At 38.8% G+C, this 26195-nt stretch overlaps 1 protein-coding gene across 2 annotated transcripts in view; it reads left to right on the plus strand.

The window, feature by feature from the left end:
• LOC102919368 (sodium channel protein type 2 subunit alpha) overlaps positions 1-26195 on the plus strand; it is a 133917-nt gene that overhangs the window by 41241 nt on the left and 66481 nt on the right. Inside the window, exons 2-10 of one of the 2 annotated variants that reach the window (XM_015996003.3) lie at positions 6840-7157; positions 8025-8143; positions 17895-17984; positions 19132-19260; positions 19830-19921; positions 20813-21085; positions 23935-23998; positions 25700-25841; positions 25980-26186. In XM_015996003.3, coding sequence (XP_015851489.2) covers positions 6891-7157; positions 8025-8143; positions 17895-17984; positions 19132-19260; positions 19830-19921; positions 20813-21085; positions 23935-23998; positions 25700-25841; positions 25980-26186 — 1383 coding nt within the window. In that variant the 5' untranslated portion in view covers positions 6840-6890. Of the gene's footprint in view, positions 1-6839; positions 7158-8024; positions 8144-17893; positions 17985-19131; positions 19261-19829; positions 19922-20812; positions 21086-23934; positions 23999-25699; positions 25842-25979; positions 26187-26195 lie in introns of both variants that reach the window. The other variant, XM_076569579.1, reaches the window with a different exon arrangement.

Below are 26195 nucleotides of genomic sequence, written 5' to 3' on the forward strand. Positions count from 1 at the left end.
GGGACCTCAAAGCCCACCCGCAAGGAGACATACTTCCTCCAACAAGGTCATACCCACTCCAACAAAGCCATGCTTCCTAACACTGTCATTCCCTATGAGAATATGGGGGCTAATTACAGTCAAACTACCACGGGGACCAACTCTAGACATCTTCCTCTATTTTGGAGGGCACCTTATTTTTTGGAGGGCAGGGTCTCTCACTAAACGTGAATCATGGAATTTTTGCTGGATAGCCTTGCTGGCAAGTTCCCTCAATACACCTATCTCAGCCTCTCAGTGCTTGATTTACAGAAGGCATCACCATGCCCAAATTTTATGTGGGTTCTGGGAATCTGAACCCAGGACTTTATTTACTGATTCGTCTTTTCAGTCTGAAATATCTCCCCTTATAATTTACTTTTTCAGGAAAAAAAAATTGCATGTAAAGTGATTTTTTTCAAATTGATTTATATTTTCTCTGAGTTCATTATGATACAATTTGTAAACATTTCTGTTAAACAAAAAAAGCATGCAAAGACATAATGATCATAAAAATGAATGCTTGTCTCTAATAAAGATACTCAATGCATATAATATGAGCACAAAGAACTGAAAAGGAATTTGTTTCATATCAGAATGTATCTAGTATTAAAAAAAGGAAAAAATGACAATTTTCAACTGGTACATACTGCACTTTGGTTTTTCATATCGTATTGTGCTCCCTTCCTAATCTACCACAGAAAACATGAAAGTCTGGTTGTCCAGAACTTTCTCCCCCTTGGGGAAATTGTTCGTTACAGAAATTGGGCTGGATTCGGGCTGAAAAAAGAGAAAGGAAACACAAAACCACAGCAGGTGGCCACTAAAAAAGCACAGGAGAACAGACTCAAACCTCAGAACTAAAGACGTTAAGAAATTGGGGGGACGGGGGAGCTTCAAATAAGATTTAACAAGTGTTATCTAAGTTTATGCACATATTGAAGAAACCCGAGTCACTGTTTTAAAACAGGACTTAAAGGGCACTGCTAGAAACCCTTATTTCTCAGATTTTTCTCAACCTTCTTCACAATGGGGTGCCAAAGCCTCTAGGATGTTAAGTTATCCCAAACTATTAATTATAAATTACTACATGATTACATCTTTATCTACAGGAAATAATAACAGTCATTTTCTTGCTGTGTGTTTATCTTTACAGTACTTATTATATTATATAAATGTCAATTCTTATGCAGAGAAATTAGTTATGCAATAGTTACTACATAGCCTTGGTTTTAAAATTGTCCCTTTATGTAAGTATAAGTGTATCATTTATATTTACATCATTGTGTATAACGAAATGGCATGGTTTGCATTTTTCTTTCACCAGTGTCCCTTTGGACCTGTGTGTGTTCATATGCATGTAGGTGAGTGTTTAGGTGTCTGCAGATACACTGGGATGTGCAGACACATGTGCACATGTGTGTGGAGAGCAGAGGACAACCTTGGTCATTGAGTCCGAAGTGCCACCCACCTTGTTTTCTTTGCGAAACATAGTCTCTCCTCTCTTTGACCTGGAGTTTGTCTGGTGAGCTCAGCTGGCTGTCCAGGAAGCCCCAGGGATCTGCCTGTCCCCACCTTCCTGGCAGGGGGACTAAAAAGAAACAGCACTATGCGTAGACGATCTCACCAGCCTTTCATGTCCTTCTTTTTTATAATCTGGAAAACTAAAGAAAATCAATCATTGACAGAGAAGTAGGGGAGCAGCGGCAGTAGAATATAGAAATGCAATCTCTAGTGTTCTTTCTCTTTCTAGCATCTTTATATAATATTGCTCTCTCCAGTTTTTTGAGTCTTCCAAAAATAAAGCCCCACATTAAAAGTTATTACAAAATCTTCTGCATAAAGAGTGATACAAATGAATATAGTTTTAAGTCTTTGGGTAACTGTGTGTATATTCTGATATTGATATTATTATTTGCCAAATTTTCAGGCATTGAAAGTTGACTGCTAGTATATTACTAAAGTATATACTTGTATTAATGTATCCCTTACTACACTAAACACAATTCTGTTTTTTTTGAAGATTTGTTTCATGTTTATTTGTGAGTGTGTGTGTGTGTGTGTGTGTGAGAGAGAGAGAGAGAGAGAGACAGAGACAGAGACAGAGACAGAGAGACAGAGACAGAGAGAGACAGAGACAGAGACAGAGAGCAGAAAAGGGCATGGGACATACTGGACTTGGAATTATGAGAATTGTGAGCTACCAACATGTGCATTGGGAACCGAACCCTGGTCCTTTGGAAGAGCAGCAAGTGCTCTGAACCACAGAGCTAAGCTGTCTGTCCAGATCACTCCCCAACCCATTCTGGTTTTGAGCACTTCTATTTCACAACATGACCTTACAGTTCACATGCTTTAAAGGAAGATTTTTCTGCTCCAAAGCATGTGGCCCAGGCAAGTCCAGTTCACTGGAAATACTGCTATTGCTCTGCACAGAGTGGTCACTTAGGAGCCACCTAGAATTGGGGCCAGTGAGAGATAATGACAGCTTTTCTCGCTTTATTGTTTGTTTTGGGTGTGTGCGTGTGTGTATGCCAGTGCATGAGAGTGTGCACACTGTTGCACTTTTGTTACTTCCTATCACACTTGAGTTTGGGAAGTTGGCAGGCTGGCCTTTGTGTAACACCTATCACAATAGGAGCCTCTAAAAAGCACCTCTCACTATGGCAGTCAGAGCCAAAAGATCCAGTGTAACTCTGCCTTGATGACATCAGCCGAGGTTCTGACTCACCCTATACTTAATGCTAGCCTTGGACAATAAACTACAAACCAACAAATCCTTTCTTTTTTTTTTTTTAATTTTCTTTTTGCTGCAACCAGTCTGAGTCACTTTCTCTTACAACCAGAAGATATCTGCCCCAGTGAGTAAAATACTACTTCTGGTTAACTTTTCCCCTTCTTCATTTCCAACAAGTACAATCTCTACTGAAAAGAAAACAAGAAAAAAATGTGTAAATATCTATTTTTGGTAGATTAACTTCTAATAACTACTTTTCATGGAGATTACCAAATGCCTGACTTAAGGAGCACAATCCATCAAGTTGGGGAAGGCATGGTGGCAAGGGGTGACAGGAGCATGTGACAGCTGGGGACATTGTGTCTGTAGTCAGAAATCAGAAAAATCTGGTAGTCAATAGGCTTTCTCCTTTTCTCCATTTTATTCAGCCTAGGACTCCACCTTCTGGGATAGGACCTCCCATATTTAATGTGAGTCCTCCTTGGTTTCAACCTCTCTGAAAACATCCTCCAAAAACATGACAAAAGGTGTGTCTCCTCAGTGGTTCCAAACCCAGTCAGGTCAACAGTGAGGACAAACTCGCACCACTGTCCAATGTGTAGTTCATGTTCACTTTGGGCTTAAGCTGCATGAGTGTTTCTTTTGATGACTGTGTAAAGGTTACAGGTTTCATTGTCAGCCTTTGAGCTTGAATTGTGTTTACATGACTTCAGGAGACTTCGGAATCTCAGCGTGTCTCTTCTCTTTTCAAATGCGAGTCTGGAAAGTGTTATTTCATAGAGTTATGGGACCGTGCAGGCAGGCATCTTAGCCCAATGACTGGCACATAGTAAGTCTTCCATTCTTGTTATGTTATTAGTTGACAGAGTGACAGCTATGGTCTCATTCTCCAGTCAGAACTATTTTTTTTTCCTGGTAGCTTTTCTTTTCTACATGTATTTTTCCTGTTGGACTTGTGTATGTGTATAGGGAAGTGGTTCTCAACCCATGGGTCATGATCCCTTTGAAGGTTGTGTATCAGATATCCTGCATATCAGATATTTACATTACGATTCATAACAGTAGCAAACTTACAGTTATGAAGTAGCAATGAAATAATTTCATGGTTGGAGGTCACCACAGCATGAGGAACTGTATTAAAGAGTCACAGCATTAGGACAGTGGAGAACCACTGATATGGGGTGTCTATTTCAGTGTGTGTGCATGTTTGTATGTGTGTAACAAATGTACATGCATGTGTGGAGAGGCCAGCAATTGGAGCTGGGTATCTTCCCTGACTTCTCTCCTTTGTATTTATTGATCAACATCTCTCAGTCGAACTCAGAGGTAACTGCCTTGGCTATACTGCCTCGTTCAGCTTGGAAACTCACTGTCTCTGCCTTGGTAGCCCTGGGATTGCAGGTGGGCTGGAACATTGGTCTGCCTTTTTCTGTGGGTGCTATGGATCCAAACTGAAGTTCTCATTTTTGTCCAGCAAGTGCATTATTCATGGAGTTTGCCTCTCCAAACCCTCTGGTTTCTTTTCAATGATCTAGTCTGAGAGAGAGAGAGAGAGAGAGAGAGAGAGAGAGAGAGAGAGAGAGAGAGAGAGAGAGAGAGAGAGAGAGAGAGCTTTGTGCATTATTAGGTTAAACATATTTTTACTGGAGAAAGTAACTTACAAAATGCAAGGGTTATCTTTGTTACATCAGCAAACAGTTTATTGGACCCCAGGTATTCTGGAATGGAGAGTAATGTTAAATCTGACTGTGTATAATGTGTCCATTACTATGATTTCATTAATGGAATCACCAATCCACTACTGAGATTTAAATGTTTTTAACCCTTGCCTATTTGCTTCTTTATACTTTTGAATTATTCATTGTGATTAAATGACGTTCTGGCTTAGAAAATACAAGGGATGGATGGAAGCGTGGCCAGTCAGTCGGACGCAGCTCCGCCACCTGTCTTGATGCTTAGGTCTCTGACAGCTTGCAGACCCTCCGGGCTCCACCCCTGAACGCTGAGGGCTGCCTGCTGCGTACTCAGTGTTTTTCTAGGAAGGTGTTTTTCTTCACAGTTCCCAGCCCTCTAGTGGCAGTTATAAAAATGTCACTTTGTAGTCCCCACACAGGAAATGCCTGTTCTTACTTCAGTTACCAGAATCCTCTTACAGGAAGTTAGGTGTGGTCTTTAAAGGAGAATTTGGAAAAAAAAAAATTTTTTCTTTTTTTTTTCTTTTTTAAAACATGATGGAATTTTAGCTGCAGTCTTCTTGGTTCCAGCTTACAGACCCCAAACTCTGAGTCTAAAAGCTTCTGCAGGGGTAATGTGTTCCTCCTGTTCTTACTATGCTTGCAATCTGAGGCTTCTCTACCTTTGCAGTGGAATCCTTGGGGGTGGGGGGGATCTGCAGGGGGAACCCTTTCATTTTGAAGCTGCGGGCTGCATGTTTTAGCATGTCTATCTCCCTAGAACACCAGGCATGGGTACAACAGTTTCCTCCCTTGAATGTGTTAGGAGCATCCTGATGCCTGTGCCTACCGCTAGGCAGGAGAACCTGTGGGGATGAGTGAAGGAAAATAAGGAATGCTTTGGAGATCCTGTGATGCTGACAGGGCAGTCTGACAGCTGGTGCCTGAGAGGTTCCGGGTAACTTCAAAAATAAATTCTATCTGTATATATATATATTAATGAAGCTATTCAGCAGCTTAGGGTGTTCAGATTTCCTTGTGTTTTTACCAGGTGTAGACTGCAGCAGAAATGAATTAGCAACTTGTTTTACTCTTAGAAGAGGCATTTCATATATTACAGTGGCAACTCATTTCTTTAGTGTGGAGGTTAAATGGATTTCTTTTTCTTTTAAGGAAAAAAAAGAAATAGATTAAGTGATTTTTTTTTTGAAGAGATGGCATTCTGGGGTCAAAGATTTTGCTGTATTCTTTAGATAGCACAGAAATTCCTGTAACTGGCTGAAGTCACATTTGCAACCACATCTGTCAAGTTATCTGCTTTAATAAAATGTGATTTAAGCATCAGTTAAACTCCGTCTGTATCATCAAGAAAGCCCATGCCATAGAGGCTGTGCTTAAAAGAGAAACTGTGTTAGACTACTTTTTTTCAAGTCCAAATTCTGAAATGGATATTTGAACTACTCTGCTAGATTTTTTTGTGAAATGGGACTTACTTGGAAACATGGTCTCTCTCTGTGGTGTTTCTTTGCGTGCTGCAAATTTGTTAATTTAAGAAGCGATTACACTAGTTGGCAGCAGGTTGCTAAGCTAGAAGCCTCAAGCTCCAGACCTCTGATGTGAGGGACTTCCTGCCTGTGCTGGCAGGTGCCTGGTCCCTTCCTGTGCAGTTTGCCAGCAGTTCCAAACGCAGCCAGGCATCTCCTGCTCCTCCTTACCACCACCACCACCACCACCACCACCACCACCACCACCACCACCACCACCACCACCACCACCACCACCACCCTCACCCCCCACACACACTTCCCTCCCTCACAGACAGGCCTTGCAGGATTTCCTGAGCTCTTTCCCAGGTGAAACAGTTTTGAATGAACTCTTAAAGGTGGTAAATTGGGCCAAAGGAAAACTAGAAAAAAAAAATGAGAGAGAGAGAGAGAGAGAGAGAGAGAGAGAGAGAGAGAGAGAGAGAGAGAGAGAAGCAAGATTCCCGCACAGCTTGCTTCTACGATTTTTTCCCCTTCTCTTGTTTAGAACCTGATATATTTCCAGAAAGAATGCAGGAGGGAAAATGGCTCCCCAAAAAATAATTCACGCGAGTGAAACAGCAAGCATCCACCAGTGTCTTCCACTTGCAAGCTCTGAACAGGGTGTTTTCCCCCAAGTAGCACAATCGCTTCCAACATTTCAGGAGTGGGAGAATGTATGACCTCATGCACACCTACTGGCTGTGAGCGAAAGATCTCCTTGCAGGCAAATGAATGCGTGCACCAGAGCTCACACAAGGCTCGATGCAGTGGCCTGTGGCAAGTTCTCTCGCGGTTTGCTTGACAGACTTTATGCTCAGTGTCCTGTGACTGCCACCCTCACCTTTTATCTTAATGGTCCTTGCTTTCTCCCTCCTGTTTCTGTAGCACTTTCTTATGCGAGGAGCTAAACAGTGATTAAAGAAGCAGGATGAAAAGATGGCACAATCCGTGCTGGTACCGCCAGGACCTGACAGCTTCCGCTTCTTTACCAGGGAATCCCTTGCTGCTATTGAACAACGCATTGCAGAAGAGAAAGCCAAGAGACCCAAACAGGAACGCAAGGATGAAGATGACGAAAATGGCCCCAAGCCAAACAGTGACTTGGAAGCAGGAAAATCCCTTCCTTTTATTTATGGAGACATTCCTCCAGAGATGGTGTCAGAGCCCCTGGAGGACCTGGACCCCTACTATATCAATAAGAAAGTGAGTCTTTAAGTCCAGTTGCTTTTATTTTCCCTGTTACCTTAAGATGGTGAAGAACGTACCTCCTTCCATCTCTTAAAGTATCTCTAGGATGCTGGCTGGGCCTGATCACACAGTGGAACAAAATTCTAAGTGTATTGAAAGTACTTGTTTGAGCCTGTGTTCTTGGGACAGGCAGATACTGAAGAGCTGTCCTGTAAGAGGGCATGTGAGGAAGGCAAAGTCAGTTTATTTCTCTGAATACTGATTATACCGTAAATCGAATGCAGATTCACTATGATGCTACTGCATTGTGATGAAGTGAAAAGCGGAAAGTGGGAGCATATTATTTTTGTATTTCTAAGAGCGGTATCTAAGGTTCCCCTGTAGCCTGGAACTTGATATAAGGCTTACCATCCTTAGCAGGCTTAATTATATCTTCACACCACAGACCGCCACTTTCCTGTGGCTCCCCCCAGAAGAAATAACACCAGAACTCATGTAAGTGCCAAAAAAGTTTAACAAAGGCCATATTTGGAAAACCCTGAAGTTTTCATGAAATTACCTAAGTGAAGAAGTTACGGCAGCCTCATTTTTACGTTTTGTGAGAACTATAGATAAAGCTGAAAATATGAGTCAAATACTTGGCAAAGACGCCAAGAATTCCTGTAATACTAATCACAAAAATGTCTTTATATCCCTTGCCTCCTGAAGTCCTTTATCAAATTTTGAATTTCTTGCAATGCCAAAAAAGAAAAGGGGCTATTGTCTTGCCATGTGTTGGTAATTGTTACAGCACTTGTTATTTTAGAGACGTCTCTTACTCCCTTACGGTGTCCTAGCTGGGTTCTGTAAATTCTGTTTCACGTGTTGTGTTTTCTCTTTCAGACCTTTATAGTATTGAATAAAGGGAAGGCCATCTCCCGGTTCAGTGCCACCTCCGCCCTGTACATCCTCACTCCCTTCAACCCCATTAGAAAATTAGCTATTAAGATTTTGGTACATTCATATCCTTTTAGTAATGTGGTCATATAAATGTTACTTTCTCGTTGACTTAATTATAAAGTTGAGTCTTTTCAAGAATGTGTGTGGCTGAGTTACCCTAGCTCTTTCCTTTTCTTCAGCAGTAAACCTGGGGCAAGGGGAGGACAGCGGGTAAGTAAAACACTCTTCCATCTTCTGAGTAGCTTTCTTCTCTCCAACTCGTCGTTTCTTTCTTTTCTGTTTCCTTCCCGACCACTTGTTACCTCCAAGACTTCCTTCATTTTAACTAGACTGCAAGGATAGCCATTCATGCCTTCAGGTTTTACAGTGTTGTATTGGAACAGTTTCTGTGCATTAATTTTCCTCGGTGATTTATTAATTAAATCACACAGGGGCACAGAATCTGTGCTGTGTATTTTGTGTCTTTTTGGTCAGAATTGTACAAATGTCTCCTGTTATGTTAGTGCTTGTAAACTCTGAGTTCATGAGGATTGGCCAGTGTGTTTCTAGGTACACTGGATAGCGCTTGTAAACTCTGAGTTCATGAGGACTTGCCAGTGTGTTTCTAGGTACACTGGATAGCGCTTGTAAACTCTGAGTTCATGAGGATTTGCCAGTGTGTTCCTAGGCACACTGGACTTCCCAATGGTTTTCCAGTTTTCCCCAATGACATTTGTACTGACTTTCTCCTCACCCCTCTTTTGATCACTTGTATCTGTGTTTTATTCACAAGTTTAAGTCTGTTTGTCTGTATCTACTCAACTGTAGTCTTTATTCTCCCTATTGAGGGACATGATTCCTAGAAGCAGGATGGGAGAACTTGATGGGTAACAGTGATTTGACTTAGTCCTTGAAGTTGAACCCAGTAGCTGGAATGAGAGGTTTTATTCTAGGCAAAAGCAGCAGTCTGGCTGAGAGTCAGGCCTGGAAAAGCAAAGAAGCAAAGACTTGAAAGACCAGAGCTGTGCTGGGGAGAATGAGAAACAGGAGCACATAGAAGCCTCGAGGTGAAGAGTTGTGTGTTTCAGAAACCCAACACAAGTGGGAAAAAATGAAATACAGCTAAGTTTCTATTAGCACAAACTCTTTGTTTGGTTTTTGGTTTTTGAAACTGGGTCTCGCTGTGTAGTCCTAGAACTCAGGCTGTCCTGGAACTCACATTTAGAACAGACTGGCCTTGGACTCACAGAGATTCACCTACTTCTGCCTCCTGAGTGTTGGGATTAAATGTATATACCACCATGCCCAGCCCAAGACAAACTCTTAAATGTTTCACTACCTTTATTTATTTATTCATTTGGGGTGTGTGTGTGTGTGTGTGTGTGTGTGTGTGTGTGTGTGTGTGTGTGTACACTTGTGTGCACATGTACCTGCCATTGCATACATTTAGAAGTCAGAGGACAACTTAAAGGAGTCAGTTCTCTCTACCACGTGGGTCTGAGAAACTGACTTCATATCATCAGATTTGGTGGAAAATATCTTTATCTACTAGTCTCAAATTATTTTTATGTGTGTAGTGGTGTGTGTGAGGTGCCATGGTGGAGGACAGAGGACAACTTTGTGACATCAATTCTTATCCTCCACATTTATGTTAGTTTTGGGGTTCTAATTCAGGTTGACTGTTTTTTAGGGCAGGTACTTGATTCACGGGAGCATTTCACAGGCCCTAACAAGACAAATACTAAGTTAGAGAGAGTCATGACTTGAAATTTTTGATATAGTCATACCAGGACCTGGATTTAAGGCTTACATCGTAAAAATCTCACCACTACCACTGGTAGCAGATGTGGAAGATGGTTTGAATCACATAAAGTAAGAAATTTGCAAATGGGATAAGCCTGATGCTGGGTACCTGTCTCAGGTACAATTTGTATGGCTATAAAACATGTCCCTAAAATTTGCCTGGAAATGTGACTAGTTATGTGTTTAGAAATGTACTACTGTGAATGTCTTCCCCCCACCCCCCGGGGATTTCTTCTCCAGTGTTCTTATAGATATCATCAACGTGTTTTTCTTTGATCTTTATATTTAAGGTTTTAAAATTTACTATGTGTACCTTAAGTCAACAAAATTTCCTTCCACCTGTCCCAGCAAGAGAATCTAGTTACATATGGAAAATATCTTTGAGTTAGCATTAGAAAAGAAAAATAAGTTTGGGATCTCTATCTTGGTTCTCGAGTTTAAAACTATGTTCTATTATGTTTCAAGCTTTTAAAATCTGTGCACTGCATAAATATATTTGTAAGTTATTCATTGTATTTTGAACAACTATATTAAATTTATGTAAACATAATTTATTTATGAAATTATGACCATCCATCTAGTAGATGCAGATAGGATATGCACTAAGGAAAATAATGACTTAGAAAGATAAAACTGGAAAATTTGATATGAAACAGGTAGAAAAAAAGACCCAAATGGAAGAGAAAATCAGCTTTGTCCTCCCTCTGATGGAAGAAGTGGTAGCCCTTATATAAAAGTATGAGTAGCCTTTGTATAAAAGAATGAGGCAGCATTTTGTTTTGGAATGTAAGGAGATCATGTCTTCTATAGAATAGTTCATAAAAGCTATCATTCTCACTTTATGAAAGCCCTTGAAAGTTATGAATCCCAGGAGACAGCCCCAGTGGAGACATCCCCACTTGTAGTTTTCAAGTTTGGACAGAGAATCTGGGTGTCAGAGACATTGCTTTTATTAGGAGCTCTCTGGAGATTCAGATAATACTTAGATTTGCCTTTTATCATAAGGAACACAGTTATCAATAGGCCAGCAGGCAGATAAATTAAAGCTGGAGCAAGCCAATCTGTTAAGGTTGCTAAAATGAACTCAGGTTTCAATTTTAAAATTTGTTTGTATTTATTGATTTATGGGAGAGAGATTTGCACTCATAAGAAGGCAATGGTGTGCAGGCGAAGACGGCAGGTAGAGGTAGACCTTCCCCTCCTTCCACCATGTAGATGCTGGGGATCAAACTCAGGTCATCAGGTTTGGTGGCCAGCTCTTTTACCCACTGAGCCATCTGACCAGCCTCAAGATGAACTCTTGACACTCCTGCAGCCTTTTAAACAGAGTCACAGATTCCCCCCCCCCAAAAAAAAAGTAAATTAAATTTAAGTTTACTCTCTCATTTCCTGAATTAAAATGTTATGTTTCAGATGTACCATCCTGGAGTAGAGATATAAGATGAAGCAAGGCAAGTGGGCTCATAATAAAGGCAGATAAGTCCTTCTGTCTTTTGGTGACATGGTAAGAACTGAGCAGAGATCCCACTAAACAAGATGTATGTGATGCTAAAGTTTCTGGCTGGTTTTTACAGTGGCTCTGGGCTTCACTCCACACAGCATAAGCTCTAGGCTCAAGACTTGGTTTTGTGGTTCCCATAGCAATGCCTTTGCTGTACAGTAAAATTCTTGGGGATGGCCACAGGACAGTAGTTGACTATGGTTGAGAGATTCAGAGAGTCATCAAATTTAGATGTATATTGCAGGAGGAGATGTATATTGCTGACAGTTTCCAGAGCAACTAAATGTGGGCTATAATGTAGTAAGAGATGCTAAAGATGGCACTATGTACTTACTCTGGACGAGAAGGAAACTGGAGTTCCTGTGTACTAAGCCTAGAACGGCTCCGAGTACAACAACCTGTAGATAAATCAACTGCTTATTTTTCAGCATCCATATTTGAGACATCTGTCAGATATTAGGGGAGGTACTGAGGCATTCCATATATATGTAAATCTGAAATCCAGAAAGGGCTGAGCTAGAGAAATAACTTTGGGAGATGTTATTGTGTGGATGTCATATATGGTCATGACACCAGAATAAACCACTAAAATCCTGAGACACACCACAACTAACACTAAACTGTCTGTCCATCATTCACAAAGGGTAGGAGAATGAAAATTATTGGGTTAAGGATCAGAAACCAAGACTCCAATCTTACCTCTGAGATTTATTTACTTAGTGTATGTTGTTGACCACATGACAGTTTTTTTTATCTCAGTTTATCCATTTGTAAAACTGTAGCCATAGTATAAATCATAATAGTAAATGCATTGTTGGCTCTGGTGGTGCATGCCTGTAACCCAAGTGCTCAGAGGCAGATGCAGATGGCCCAAAAGTTCAAGGCTATCCTCAGCTACAATGTGAGATCAGTGCAAGCCTGAGCTCCATGACAGGCTGTTACAAGAAAAACAAACAGAATGTATGACAAGTACCTAATACCAGGATCCATGACCCGCACTTAGGAAGTACTTGAGAAAGAGTACTTAGGACAGCGGCTGTTGGGAGCAGCTACAAATTGAGCTGCAATGGCTACAGCATCCACAAAAAGAAATCCTCCCACCATCTAAATATTTCTGAAAGAATTCTGAATGCATCACTACTCTGCTCCAACTTGTCCTTGGAAAGAAAAGGTGCATATTCCACCATTTAAAGCTTGAAATGACTGCCACACATACAATCCCTCCAATTATCTCAATTTCTGATGAGAAATGCAGCTGAGAGGTTTTTAATGCTTAGTCTTTATCTAAGATGTTTTTTCCTCTTTCCCTGTCTCTTTGTGTGTGTGTGTGTCTGTCTGTCTGTTTCTGTGTGTCTGCATTTCTGTGTCTCTGTATGTCTGTGTCTTTGTGTCTGTCTCTTTGTCTATCTGTCTGTCTCTGTCTGTGTCTTTCTCTCTGTCTCTGTCTCTCTGTCTCTGTCTCTGTCTCTGTCTGTCTCTCTGTCTCTGTCTCTGTCTCTCTCTCTCTCCCTCTCTCCAGGCTCTCATTATGTAGTCCAGACTTGACTGGAACTTCCTGCTGGTGCTCAGACTTGCAGGTGCTTCAGTTATAGCTGTGAACCAGCAGACCCAGATTTCTGAATGTGCACTGCCAGTATTGGGGCTCAAAGTTGAAACAGTCATCCCTTCTCAGCCAAGTGATATTGCATTTTTCTTTCAATGGAAGAGAACTGATTTTGGAACCCAGATACAATATATTGGGGTATCAGCAATGCTCATCTCTATATTTTTAAATGTTCTTTTCACTGATTTCAATTATTGTATTTATGTGATATTTACGCACTTTAAAAAAATCAGTTTTACATATAAAAGAATGATACAGCTCTGTAGAAAAGAGAGTGATTCAACCTAGCAACTTCCCTTTCTTATGTCTTTAATAATCAAAGGTTATTGCCTAGCTACGTACCAACAAGTATTTACATGAAGAGTTAGTAGTATATGACATTGTATATACATATATATGACATAAATCAGTATTTTCCTGGCTCAGAAATATGCTCATATATCAAAAGAGACCTACCTCACTGTTTAATGTCCACATTCAAGTTAGAAACTAATAACATGAAATATTTTTCTACCTATAGATTATATGTGAATTTTTTAAATTCCTTGAACTTCTCTGTACATACACAAGACTACAGTGCTTTAGACAAGAACAGTCTCCTCTTCCTTGAGAGCAACAACAATAACAAAAATACTCCATATCTAATAACCCAAATTATTAGTGGTATTAAAAATAGCTGATAATTATCTTAGCAGACAGTGACAGTATCTTATGAGAAAAGTGTTGATACAACCATCCACATTAATATAATAAAACTGAACTTGCTGCTACATTTTTTGCTACTAGTTCACACTGAATCACACCACTTGTGACGCCTGCATGACTGGTAAAGGATGAATCCAACCCTTGAGTGCTGGGCTTGAAGCTGGGCCTATCCTCATGGGCATAGAGATGGGGCTGCCAATGCTCCTTGTCAAAAGCTATACAATCATTTTCAATATAAGCTTTAAAAAAGTTTTTCCTTACCGTGTATACATAGAGAGTATTTAAAATTTGCCTAGTAATGAGTTGGTATCTATCAATAGGTCCAACTACTTTTTATTAACACTTGGTACAAAGAAACCAATACTCAAGAAGTTTGCTTTTTTTCTGATTTGATACAGATTAGTCTGCTTGTATTTTATTTTAGATAGCCAAGCTGTTACACGGAAGTATTGTTTCAAGATAAGTTGGACTTTTGAAAACTATAGTCTAGTTTATCTATTGAGAAAATCATATAGGATGTGTGTATTTCACTTCTAATTTTAGATCTTATATATGTGCCTTGATGTGCAATTTCATAGTTTTTCAATACATGGCCTAACCAATATAATGTTCATATCTTTATGATGTTTTTAATGTGGTTTAAATTTTGTTGAATTCTGCTATTTCAGTGACTCATTAAAATCCAAAAAAATTGAAAACTATATGCTTGATGAAATAATAACTGACAATGATTAATAAAGTAATATAATTTGAAATTTTATATTTGCAAATACATAGCCTGCCAGAAATACCTGAACCTGGCTCTAGCTCTTATTTTAAAAGGAAAATAGTTGTATTTGTTCAGTGTCTATCATGAGTCTTAATGAAAGTACATATTTTGTTATTAAAATGGTAACCATACAATATGAACAACACTGTTTTGAGCATGCTTTATTATCTGTAATTTATGAGAAATTAGTCATTATCTCTATTGTTTATCTTAAAACATATTTTACCTTCTTATATATAATTAAATTTTCCTGTTGGAAATAACATTTTATACGTGTTATAAGACCATATCTCAGTCCATTATGTGACATTAATTTCATGAGGTTTTAATTTTCACTTTGTGTTTATTCTACATGTTCAAGCCTTTAACAGTAAGGAAACATATCCATTGTGTATATATAGACTTTGACATTAGGCGACTATTGTAAGGTAACACAGGTAAACCTGATCAGATCACGCACTGTTGTGAATATTAAACAGTGTGCATATAAAATGCTCATAACATCCCATGACTTTAAAAAATTAAAAATTATTGGGATGAAGATAGTACAGAAAGAGCAAAAAGAGCTGAAGACATCTTAGAATACTGACCTTATGTTAATACATTATATCACCATATATAATTATATGGTGATATACATATACATTATACATTATATCATATATAATCATTATATCATATATAGGGTAGGGGAAGTTGCCAAAATGATCCCTGATACATTTACAAAATCCATTTTGGTGCAGTGTGTAGAATGAACTAATTTAGGTAGATTATTTCAGAGGAATGCACAATAATGTACAAGTCTTGTTACATGTACTTCTGGTCCTGATGAACACTTGGACAACTCCATAATAGGGAAATGGAGAGTCATGAACTGAATCCAGATATAGATAATAAGATGAGAAGTGTTCTATGGAAGTTAGATATAGAAGTTTAGGAAGAGAGAGAAATCCTCCAGGCTAAATCATAAGAATACAGAGATTGTAAAGGAGTTATATTCCACTGTAGCGGAGGGACAGGAAGGCTGTTAGTTCAGTTTGAAAACTCAACATCTTTCAAAAGGTTTGGAAGAGCCAATGAGATGCCTAAGTACAGGTGTCATCTGCACAACTGAGTGAGTGGACCTAGAGAGATGTGTCACCTGGAGAGAAGATTTGGTATCTGTAAAGACACAGGTGACCCTGCAGCATGCTGTTGTGTCTGGTAGGATGCTGATAGCAGCAGACAGGATGGTGGCTTAGATTTTGTTTCTTTTCAAAAAGGAAAATGAAAGGTTCCAAGTGGCACAGAAACACTGTTGCTCCCAAAGCATGAACAATCAATCAGGCAACTGAGGCCTCCTGTTAGCAAAGAGGAAAAGACTTCATGTAAAGGGGAGGGGCCATCTTTTGGGGGCTCAGCTGAACTGCAAGTCAAAAAAATAACTTTATTATAGCTGTAGATTATCCTTTTCGGTGACACAACAGAGGTTTTTCATCTTTAGTTGGCAGAATAGCTGGAGGGCTGAGGATGGGATAGGTTTGTAAGAACAAGAAAGATAAACATCTCTTTCAAGAACTTTGGCTGTGAAGTGGAGAAAAGATGTGAAGCCGGAGGTTGTGATGAGGGTAGAGGGTTAGAGAGACCCTCTCCCTCAAGATAGGAGAGACATAAGCAAGTTTGTGTTGCTGGGAAGAGGCCAAGGGACACACAAGTTGAGAGAATGGAGAGCTAAGATATTCCTAAAGCATCTGGAAAAGTTAGCTGTCCAGAATATGTGTGGAGAGATGGAGATTTCCCCCTCTGTAACAGGGGAAAGAGAGCAAGTCCCAAAAGAGAGAGCTTTGCCAATTTGGGGTGGGGAGCAGAATCTGATGTTCTCATTATCTCTCTGTGAAGTAAGAAATGAGGTCATCAATTCGCAATGGAAAGGGAGGGAAGAAGAGGATTGGAAATTGAAGGACACAGAGAATGTTTGGAATTATCTTTGTGGGGGGTAGGGAATGCATCCAAGCTGGAACACACAGGACTGTGTTTAGGACCACTGTGGTTAAGGACCATGCATTTCAACTGTTGCCCAACTGCCAAGAAATTATGCATCCTTGCAGGGCCTAGAGGGGCTTCTACTTCTTTATACTAATGATAAACTATCATATGTATATATCATATGTATATATAGATATATCTATATATATCTACCTATATATTTCATTGTTTTCTCTTTAAAATCATGTTAGATTGTACTGCCCTCACGTGGCTGATCCCCATCACTCCTTTAGAACTGCTCTTATGTAGATACATTTGAAGAAGCTGAGAATTAAGCATAAGCCTAAGAACATTATCACTAAAACCAAAAATGTCAGTTATTGTCCTGACTAATGCCTGTTATAGGTGAAAGCTGTCTTTCTAAATTAATGTAACACTACGCACTCCCTGGCCTTGAACAGGGCCTTTTTGTTTTATAAAAGGGATAAAATGATTTATGTCAAAAAAGAAGCAAGAAGGAATGTGAATACCATTATCCTATATCTGAGATTATTATGATCGTGTGTAAGTTCACAAGAAGTGATGTTTTTATACAAATGAAGTGCGATTTATGTTAAATGTGAACATTTCAGTTTTTTGACTATTGACCCTTTTCGTAAAAAAGCTTTTTTTTCCGCTTGTTTTCATTACTCAAAAGGAATACAAGATGAGTACTGGCCATACATGGGCAATGAGGGAAATAAACCAGAAAATTATTATAATCAACATTTTCTCTGTCTTTTGAGAAATAAAAAGAACTGTTTGCTGAGTATTTGCTCTCTATCAGGTATAGTGAGTTATAGGATATTTAACATGTTTTGCTAGTCTGGTTTTCACAGAAATTCTGTGGTATTATTTTTTTCTTCCTGTTGAAACCAAGTTGATCAATACTCAAAGAACTTAGTAACTGATTTGTCTTAGCTACAAACCGAAGAGATGTCAGCATTATCAGCAGCCATCTTTTCTTACGTTTCTGGATCTTTTGAACAACTGTTGTAGGTTGGACCTTCTATTTAGAAAGGAACTTTGTGTACAACATTCTCTCAGGGTGACCCTTAGAATAAAGTCATAATGCATTTTACTAGTTCTTTGAATTGTTTTATCAAACATTTACCACCCTAGTTTATTTATAAAGTGAACTTAGAATTCTGCTGTTTGGTGGATTCTATCATGAAGAAAATTTACATTGATAAACTATTCACCAGTCAGCTCACTTCTTTGCATTTTTCTACTCTTAATTATTATTTCTTACTACCCTAAAGATAGTTGATGGTTCTTTGAAAGTACATTTTACATGTGGAGTTGAAGTACAAAAATGAAAGGAAGTTGTTGATAAAATAATAGGTAGCATAAGATAAACATGTTTTAGATTTAGTGTGGATGAAGACAGGGCCTGCATGAAAGTGATATTATCCTCCTGACTTCATTTTCCTTGACAATATATTCTACTTTATTCAATGTGCTCATTATGTGCACAATTCTTACCAACTGTGTATTTATGACCATGAGTAATCCTCCAGACTGGACGAAGAATGTGGAGTAAGTATAAAATCCACGTCTCACATTATTCACTTAGTATTTCAAGACACTTTCAGTTTCCTTACTACTTTTTTCTATTCATGTTAAACCAGATGATTTAAATGTATGCCCACCACTGACTTCCTCTGGGACAGTGGGTCTCACACTTCCTAATGCTGTGACCCTTTAATACAGCTCTCTGTATGTTATGGTGATTCCCCAACCATAAAATTATTTTTATTGCTACTTCAGAACTGTAATTTTGCTTCTGTTATGGAACATAATTTAAATATCTGATATGCGAACCCTGTAAAAGGGTTGGTACACACACACACACACACACACACACACACACACACACACACACACTGCCGCCAAGAGGTAGCGACCTACAAGTTGAGAACTACTGCCCTGGGACAAAGTGTTCAGTGGTTCAAATAGCTGCACTCATCTTTGCCTGTTGATATTTGTGGACTTTCATCTTCCTTTTGAATTTTACACACTGGAGATCTCTGATATCTATTACATTGCTCATCTAGTGATTAACATTGATCTGCTGACAGCCGGGCGGTGGTGGCGCACGCCCTTAATCACAGCACTCGGGAGGCAGAGCCAGGCGGATCTCTGTGAGTTCGAGGCCAGCCTGGGCTACCAAGTGAGTTCCAGGAAAGGCGCAAAGCTACACAGAGAAACCCTGTCTCGAAAAAAACCAAAAAAAAAAAAAAAAAAAAAAAAAAAAAAAAAAAAAAAAAAAAACATTGATCTGCTGAAATCATACTAAAAGTTGGCTGGTGTAGTTCAGATACTATCATCATACAGACTGGTGGTTTTTTTACATCCTTTAGGTTGAGTAACATGAAAAGCAAAATTCCATTTATTTACAGTCAATGAGAATATCATTTGGATTTTAATGGATTCATTTTGCTTTACGTCTTGCCTAAGCACTTTATCAGAAACCAACATGGAGCCTCTCTTCATGTGTGTCATCTAAGTGATCTTTAGGATATGTACAATCAGGGCTTGGGTGTATATCTCAACAGTAGAGTACCTTCTTACTATGTGTGAGGCCCTGGTTTCAGGTCCGGCAGCAAAATATTCTTTAAAAATTAAATAAACGTATGGAAACCACCTACAAAATCGTTAATGCGAACTCGGCTATTTTTCTCAGGTATACTTTTACAGGAATTTATACTTTTGAATCACTTATTAAAATACTCGCAAGGGGCTTTTGTCTAGAAGATTTCACATTTCTACGGGACCCCTGGAATTGGTTGGATTTCACAGTCATTACCTTCGCGTAAGTATTTTTATAATGTTTTCCATCCTGGTAGAGTAAATGCAATTGGAGACTATATTATAGTTCTCAGTTGTTGGCTTCCTACGACTCATACAGCATTCTTATTAGTTACCACGTGACTTCAGAATGCTTTTTCCAATCAAATTATTCAGTTTGGAGAAATTAGGAATGATCCTTCTGAATTATATGACTTTAGTTTCAATTAGCTGTAAAGTAATAATAACAATTCCCAAGTAACAGCTCCTAGTTGATGGCAATGCCATTCTCCTCGTAATTGGGAAATCTGATGACAACACTTGCTGAAGTTGAAATGGTCTTGACTCAAGACCAACATAGACTTAGATTTCCCAAAATTCTGAATAACTCTGATTTAATCCTACAGGTATGTAACAGAATTTGTAAACCTAGGCAATGTTTCAGCCCTTCGAACTTTCAGAGTCTTGCGAGCTCTGAAAACTATTTCTGTTATCCCAGGTAAGAAGAAAATGGTATAAGGTGGTAGGCTCCTTATATCTCCAACTGTTTTTTGTGTTCTGTCATTGTGTTTGTGTGTGAACTCCCTATTACAGATATGTGACAGAGTTTGTGGACCTGGGCAATGTCTCAGCGTTGAGAACGTTCAGAGTTCTCCGAGCATTGAAAACAATTTCAGTCATTCCAGGTGAGAGCTAGGTTAAACACCGAGGCTGACTTTAGCTGTACTGGTGCTCTGCTCACAGCTTTTTGGCAAAAGCCTGGCTGCTTGTTGCATACTGCGAGATGATGATCAAAAGCAGGAACTGACCCATCCTAGTTTGGATAGGTTTGATTACTGGCTTTTGAATGTTGCTTTCTCTCAATTTGTTCTAAATCAGCCTTTGAGTTTAACAAGTTTAACAAGTTTTGCATGAGGCACTTACAGTAACAGGCTACCTGGTTTGCATCTTACAGCATCAAGCTTTCTGCATAGAAGCTGAAATGTGAGACACGTGGGCCAAGGCAAATTCGATCACTTAGCTCGAAAACGGGCTATCTCTTTAACTGGAGTTCAATGGAAAAGCAAGACAGAGCATGAGCGCTGCATGGGGCTCGGCTTGCAGATGTCTTCCTTATATTGGCCCATTCTCAAGTTTTCAAAGTACAGACAAATCTATACCCTTGTAATTCAGTGGCTTCAAGATTCCTCCCTACTCCTCTACTCATATAGATTTTTCTCCAAAACCAATAAGGGGTTAGAGAGTAAGACATCTGCAAATAAAAGCGAACTATTTACATAAGGTTGATCGTCAAGCATGAGTAACACAATCATATCTTTTGCTGTAAGGAGTGCGTGAAAACACCTTTGGTTCATTTCCATTTGGTTTTCTAAAGAATGTGTAAGTTCCGCTTTCATTCATTTCCACCAGCTAGCAGGCTTTTCGTGACATTTTTATTCAGCCACAAACATCAAACTAATATTGTTGGCATTCTGCATGACATTTGTATTTTTCAGAACAAGCTCATGATATTTTTTTGTTGGTAAATTATCTGTTGAATTGGAAGTGACAGTCCCTCCCTCTGATTTTATTTGCAGGCCTGAAGACCATCGTGGGGGCCCTGATCCAGTCGGTGAAGAAGCTGTCTGACGTCATGATCCTCACTGTGTTCTGTCTCAGTGTCTTTGCCCTAATCGGCCTGCAGCTCTTCATGGGCAACCTGAGGAATAAATGCTTGCAGTGGCCCCCAGACAATTCTACCTTTGAAATAAATATCACTTCCTTCTTTAATAACTCATTGGACTGGAATGGTACTGCCTTCAATAGAACGGTGAACATGTTTAACTGGGATGAATATATTGAAGATAAAAGTAAGATATACTCTTGTAGCCATTAAGTTGTTTGGTTCTTAAAATATTAAAAACTGCACTGTATGTGATAGAAAGCATCTAAAGTTTAGTATAAACCAAATATCTTAGACTAATTTATAATAACTTCATATGTGTACTAAGAATACCAAATTTTATCATTTCTTTTTCCTAATCCAACAAGTGATATGATGAAAGTAGTCACTTCAAAGTGCATCATCTATTCCTAAATGAGAGCTGAAAGTGCTACCACATCGTGCTGTATATAATCAAAATTTTTTACCATGTGGGCATTGGGCAGGAGTATTCAAACATCTTAATACGACATTGGCTAGACTCATTCAGTGCATTATGGGGCAGTGTGTCATTAGGAAGACCTGGAGAGGAGCAGGAAAAATAGTAAATAAAGTGCTTGCCTACCATGCAGTTCAATCCCTAGCACAACATAAGCTGAACATGGTCGCATACACCTGTAATACTAACATGAAAATGGTAAATGAAAGGTCAGAAGTTCAAGATTATCCTCAGGCACATAATTAATCCAAGGTTAGCCTGGAATACATAATGATGAAATGATTTGCATCTTTTGGGTTGGCTCATTCCATATGATCTATCAGGATTGAGAAAATATTTTCCCAGGTGAAATCCAAACTTGTGTACTGATCAGAAAGGTAAACAACCACGACTTAGTCACTTGGCTATTGATAATTTAATATTGATTCCTTTGCATGAGTCTTGGTATTAGAGTTATCATTATCATTTGATTTTATTTGAGGCATAGATATTAGAATAGGTTAATGTTACATTACAAGTTATCATTTTCTTACTGAAGCTAGTGAATCTGTCATTTGATGACCTAAGCTCCTCCATGTACTGCTAGATTCGCCAAATGCCACTGTCTCTTGATCACCTGTGTTCCCTGGGGTTGTTTACTCTGATACCCTTCATGGTCAGCATGCTTTTTTAGAATAATATGAGCTCACTTGATGCTACATTTATAAAGTTTACATTCTTATAAAGGTTTTACTTTAAAAGATTCACTGGAAAAAAATGAGAAATTTTAACAGCCCAATACGAGGTTTTCTGCTACTAATAATGTAATAGATGATGAAGAGCTTTGCCCATAAATCTTTTCTCTGCTTCTGTACTGCTACAGATGGATTTCTATTTATAGCACTTCAGTGGGAGGGGTTGATTGTAGCTGAGAATGCAGAGACATAGTGTCCAATTGCTCTCCTAAGAGGCCACACCACTTCATAGATCCTCCACAGCCAGGCTCAACTCCCTGAACTGAGACAAATATAGATTCTCATCACATTTGAAAATCTTCTGGTAGAGAAAAATAAAAATCAGCACTTTACTGTTCTTTTTTTTTTCATTTTTTCATTCGTTAACTAAAAATGTAGAGAATTTTTAAGTATGCTTTCTAGCATCAGTGACACGTTATGTATTTCCCACCATGTGAAATACCTGTTGATGTTTGTACTCATTTTACCAGGTGGTAGCATTTTGAAGGAAGCCATAATGGATTCCTTATTAGCAATTGTCTTTTATCAGGAGAAGTCTACTTTCCAGCTTATTTTTCATCTTATGGCTTGTTTGGGGGCCTCAAATTTTTAGGCAACCCAATCATCAATTTAATTTGTATATTTTTTTTTTTTTTTTGGTTTTTCGAGACAGGGTTTCTCTGTGTAGCTTTGCGCCTTTCCTGGAACTCACTTGGTAGTCCGGGCTGGCCTCGAACTCACAGAGATCCGCCTGCCTCTGCCTCCCAAGTGCTGGGATTAAAGGCGTGCGCCACCACCGCCCGGCTAATTTGTATATTTTTTATCCTATTTTTGTGTTCATAGAATGCTTCTTAATAAGGGATTAAACATAATAATTACATATTTTACCTGCACAACAGCCATATATGTTTTTGGTAGTGTATTGGTAGACTTGCCTTTAAGTTCATAACAATTTAGACTTTTGTAGTTTGATGGAAAAATCTAAAAATATTTTGTAAAATTATGACCTAGATTTTCCCACATAATCTATTCATGTATTCCTTGAATACAGGGTTTTAAATACTCTTAAGTATCAACACAATAAATTTTAATGTGTGTGTGAGTGTGTGTGTGTGTGTGTGTGTAGTTCCTGGGAATATTTTTGAAGCTTCTTAAAATTGTCTATGTTGTACCTTAAACAAATAAGTTGTATATATTTAGACAGCTTACACTGTCCGAGCTAAAAGTTTATTTTGTTCATTTCAAAGGGAGAGATCAAGCAAAAACAAACAAACAAAACAAAAATAAAAACAAAAAGCCCAACCAGGCATTATAAGGAGGGAAGAGGCACCTAAGCCCACTCCTCAGAAGAAACTAAATGACAATTGGCAGGAAAAATGTCTGCATCTATTTCGAGTCCAGGCAAAAAGTATTTGGAGTAAAATCTCATTTGCATGCCCACTGAGAAGAAACATGCATTCCTCTCCTCTCCTCTGTCCCAAGCCGGCTGCCTCAATGCTACAGCTTTCTCTTGCAGTGTTCCCCAAGCAGTTTGGGTTTGTTTCTGTAATAAATTCTCAACCAAAAATGCTATTATTATTATTATTATTATTATTATTATTATTATTATTATTATTATTGTTATGCAAAGATTTCTTTCTAAAGTAATTTTTTCAAACAGTATTTAGTCATATAGTTGCTTAATACTCAATTCCTATGGACAAAAATCATTTAACCATGACTTTCGATTATTTTTTATCTCTTTCTTTTATTATAACTAAACATATTTATAAGCTTCCTCGCCTGAGCACAATGATTAAATATTTAAAGGCCTTTTAATGAGTCTATCCTTTGCTCTTTAAATAGGTCACTTTTATTTTTTGGAAGGGCAAAATGATGCTCTGCTTTGTGGGAACAGCTCTGATGCAGGGTAAGTTATACTTCTTATTGACGCTCAGTCGACCTCAATAACCTGCCACCTCCCACACACCTGACCCCTACTCATTCCTCATTCAAAGCTCTACATAAATTCTACTTCACACCGACTCACAGAATAGCCAGGGTAAGTGTGGATTCTCACCTCCTCCACACACTCGGAAGTAGCAATTATTTTTCCATACGAGGTCTCATCTAATCTTCCAAACTAGCACAATGGAAAATAGATACTTAGAGAAAATGCATTAAAATTCATAATCGCATACTAGTGTGTGATCATTTATTTAAACTAATCTGATCTCAAAGGCTTAAGACATGAAATCCCTGAAGATCATGTCACTATCTGAGACACACGGCGACTATACATGCCTACCATATTTCAGCAAAACAAAGCACACAAAGTAGACTGGGATGTCAACATAGATTCAAATTCTGACTCTACCATATTTTCTCACTTCTGCTTGCCTTGAGTTTTTTTTCTCACATATTAATGGGGATTGTAATAATTCCATGGATTAAATGTATTAGTGAATTATGGCTACAATATAGAATTTTTTGTTATGCTTAACATTGTGGAAATGTTTGTAATTAAGAAGCATTATAGGCCAGGTGGTGGTGGCGCATGCCTTTAATCCCAGCACTCGGGAAGCAGAGGCAGGCGGATCTCTGTGAGTTCGAGGCCAGCCTGGTCTCCAAAGCGCAAAGTTCCAGGAAAGACGCAAAGCTACACAGAGAAACCCTGTCTCGAGAAAAAAATAAAAAAAAGAAGAAGCATTATAGATGGGGGAAAAAAGCTTGAGAAAGTTAAGAAGTTAAGAGAAATAGTTACCTTTCCCCACTTGAACTGATGTTACAAAACATAGGCAAAAATACCATGTGACTTCTATGATAATGTTGCAAACCTTTGCAAATGATACATTTACCAAAGTTCTCATTGACAACATGGTTTACATTTGGTTCCTATGGTCAAAAATCTTCAGACTTTATCTATACTTAGATCTGCGATTGGTAAGGCAAACATTTTAACCCCCAACTGCATGGTACTAAATGCTTTCCACACAGTATCTTATTGAATATTTGCTAGGTTTTTTGAAACAGGTTCTTTTATTAGTCCATGCTGACCTGTGAGGTCCCTGAAGGCTAACAAGGTAGGGAAATTAATCCAAGTTCACTCAACCAGAAATGTCAGTCATAGTACTGAAGGTAGCTTTGTTTGATCAATAGGGTGACTGTATGAGATCTCCACGGCACAGTGCCAGTCTCTATTTTCAGGATGCCCACACAATGGTATCTTCTCCTCTCTGCTCTAACACACACACACACACACACACACACACACACACACACACACACACACCATTTATATCTCAAAACATCTTCAGTGAAAATCAATTATATCTCTACAGATTTATTTATCTGATTATGTCCATCATCACAAAATAAATTGTTAAAGATATAATTATCTTATATAGATGTGTGGTAAATATAATATTACAGTTAGGAATTAGAGGAATCCCCAAAGTGGACTTGGTAAATTCTGTTACTACAAAGGAAAGCCCACCTAGTACAGGGTAAATGCTAGGTAAGGCCAAAGATAGAGACTTTCCCTGGAGCCTGTACAAAATCATTCCCATCCAGTAAAATGGAAAAATACTCATGGATGCTGAGTTCCTCTTTCCCTCTAATGTAATTGCAGCCAGTGTCCTGAAGGGTACATCTGTGTGAAGGCTGGGCGAAACCCCAACTACGGCTACACGAGCTTCGACACATTTAGCTGGGCCTTCTTGTCGTTATTTCGTCTCATGACTCAAGACTTCTGGGAAAACCTTTATCAGCTGGTGAGAACTGATGCAATGACTCTTTTAGGAAGCAAGGGATGCAGTGGCCAAGGGAACCACTGAGGAATCTTTTATTACTTAGAGAGGGAGCTAACAGCTGATGTGAAATTTATGTACATGTTCCTTCCATTTTGACAGACCCTACGTGCTGCTGGGAAAACATATATGATATTTTTTGTGCTCGTGATTTTCTTGGGCTCGTTCTACCTAATAAACTTGATCCTGGCTGTAGTGGCCATGGCCTATGAGGAACAGAATCAGGCCACCTTGGAGGAGGCTGAACAGAAAGAGGCGGAGTTTCAGCAGATGTTGGAGCAGTTGAAGAAGCAACAGGAGGAGGCTCAGGTAGAGTTG

Source organism: Peromyscus maniculatus, chromosome 4 (assembly GCF_049852395.1).
Source record: "Peromyscus maniculatus bairdii isolate BWxNUB_F1_BW_parent chromosome 4, HU_Pman_BW_mat_3.1, whole genome shotgun sequence".
NCBI classification, from domain to species: domain Eukaryota; kingdom Metazoa; phylum Chordata; class Mammalia; order Rodentia; family Cricetidae; genus Peromyscus; species Peromyscus maniculatus.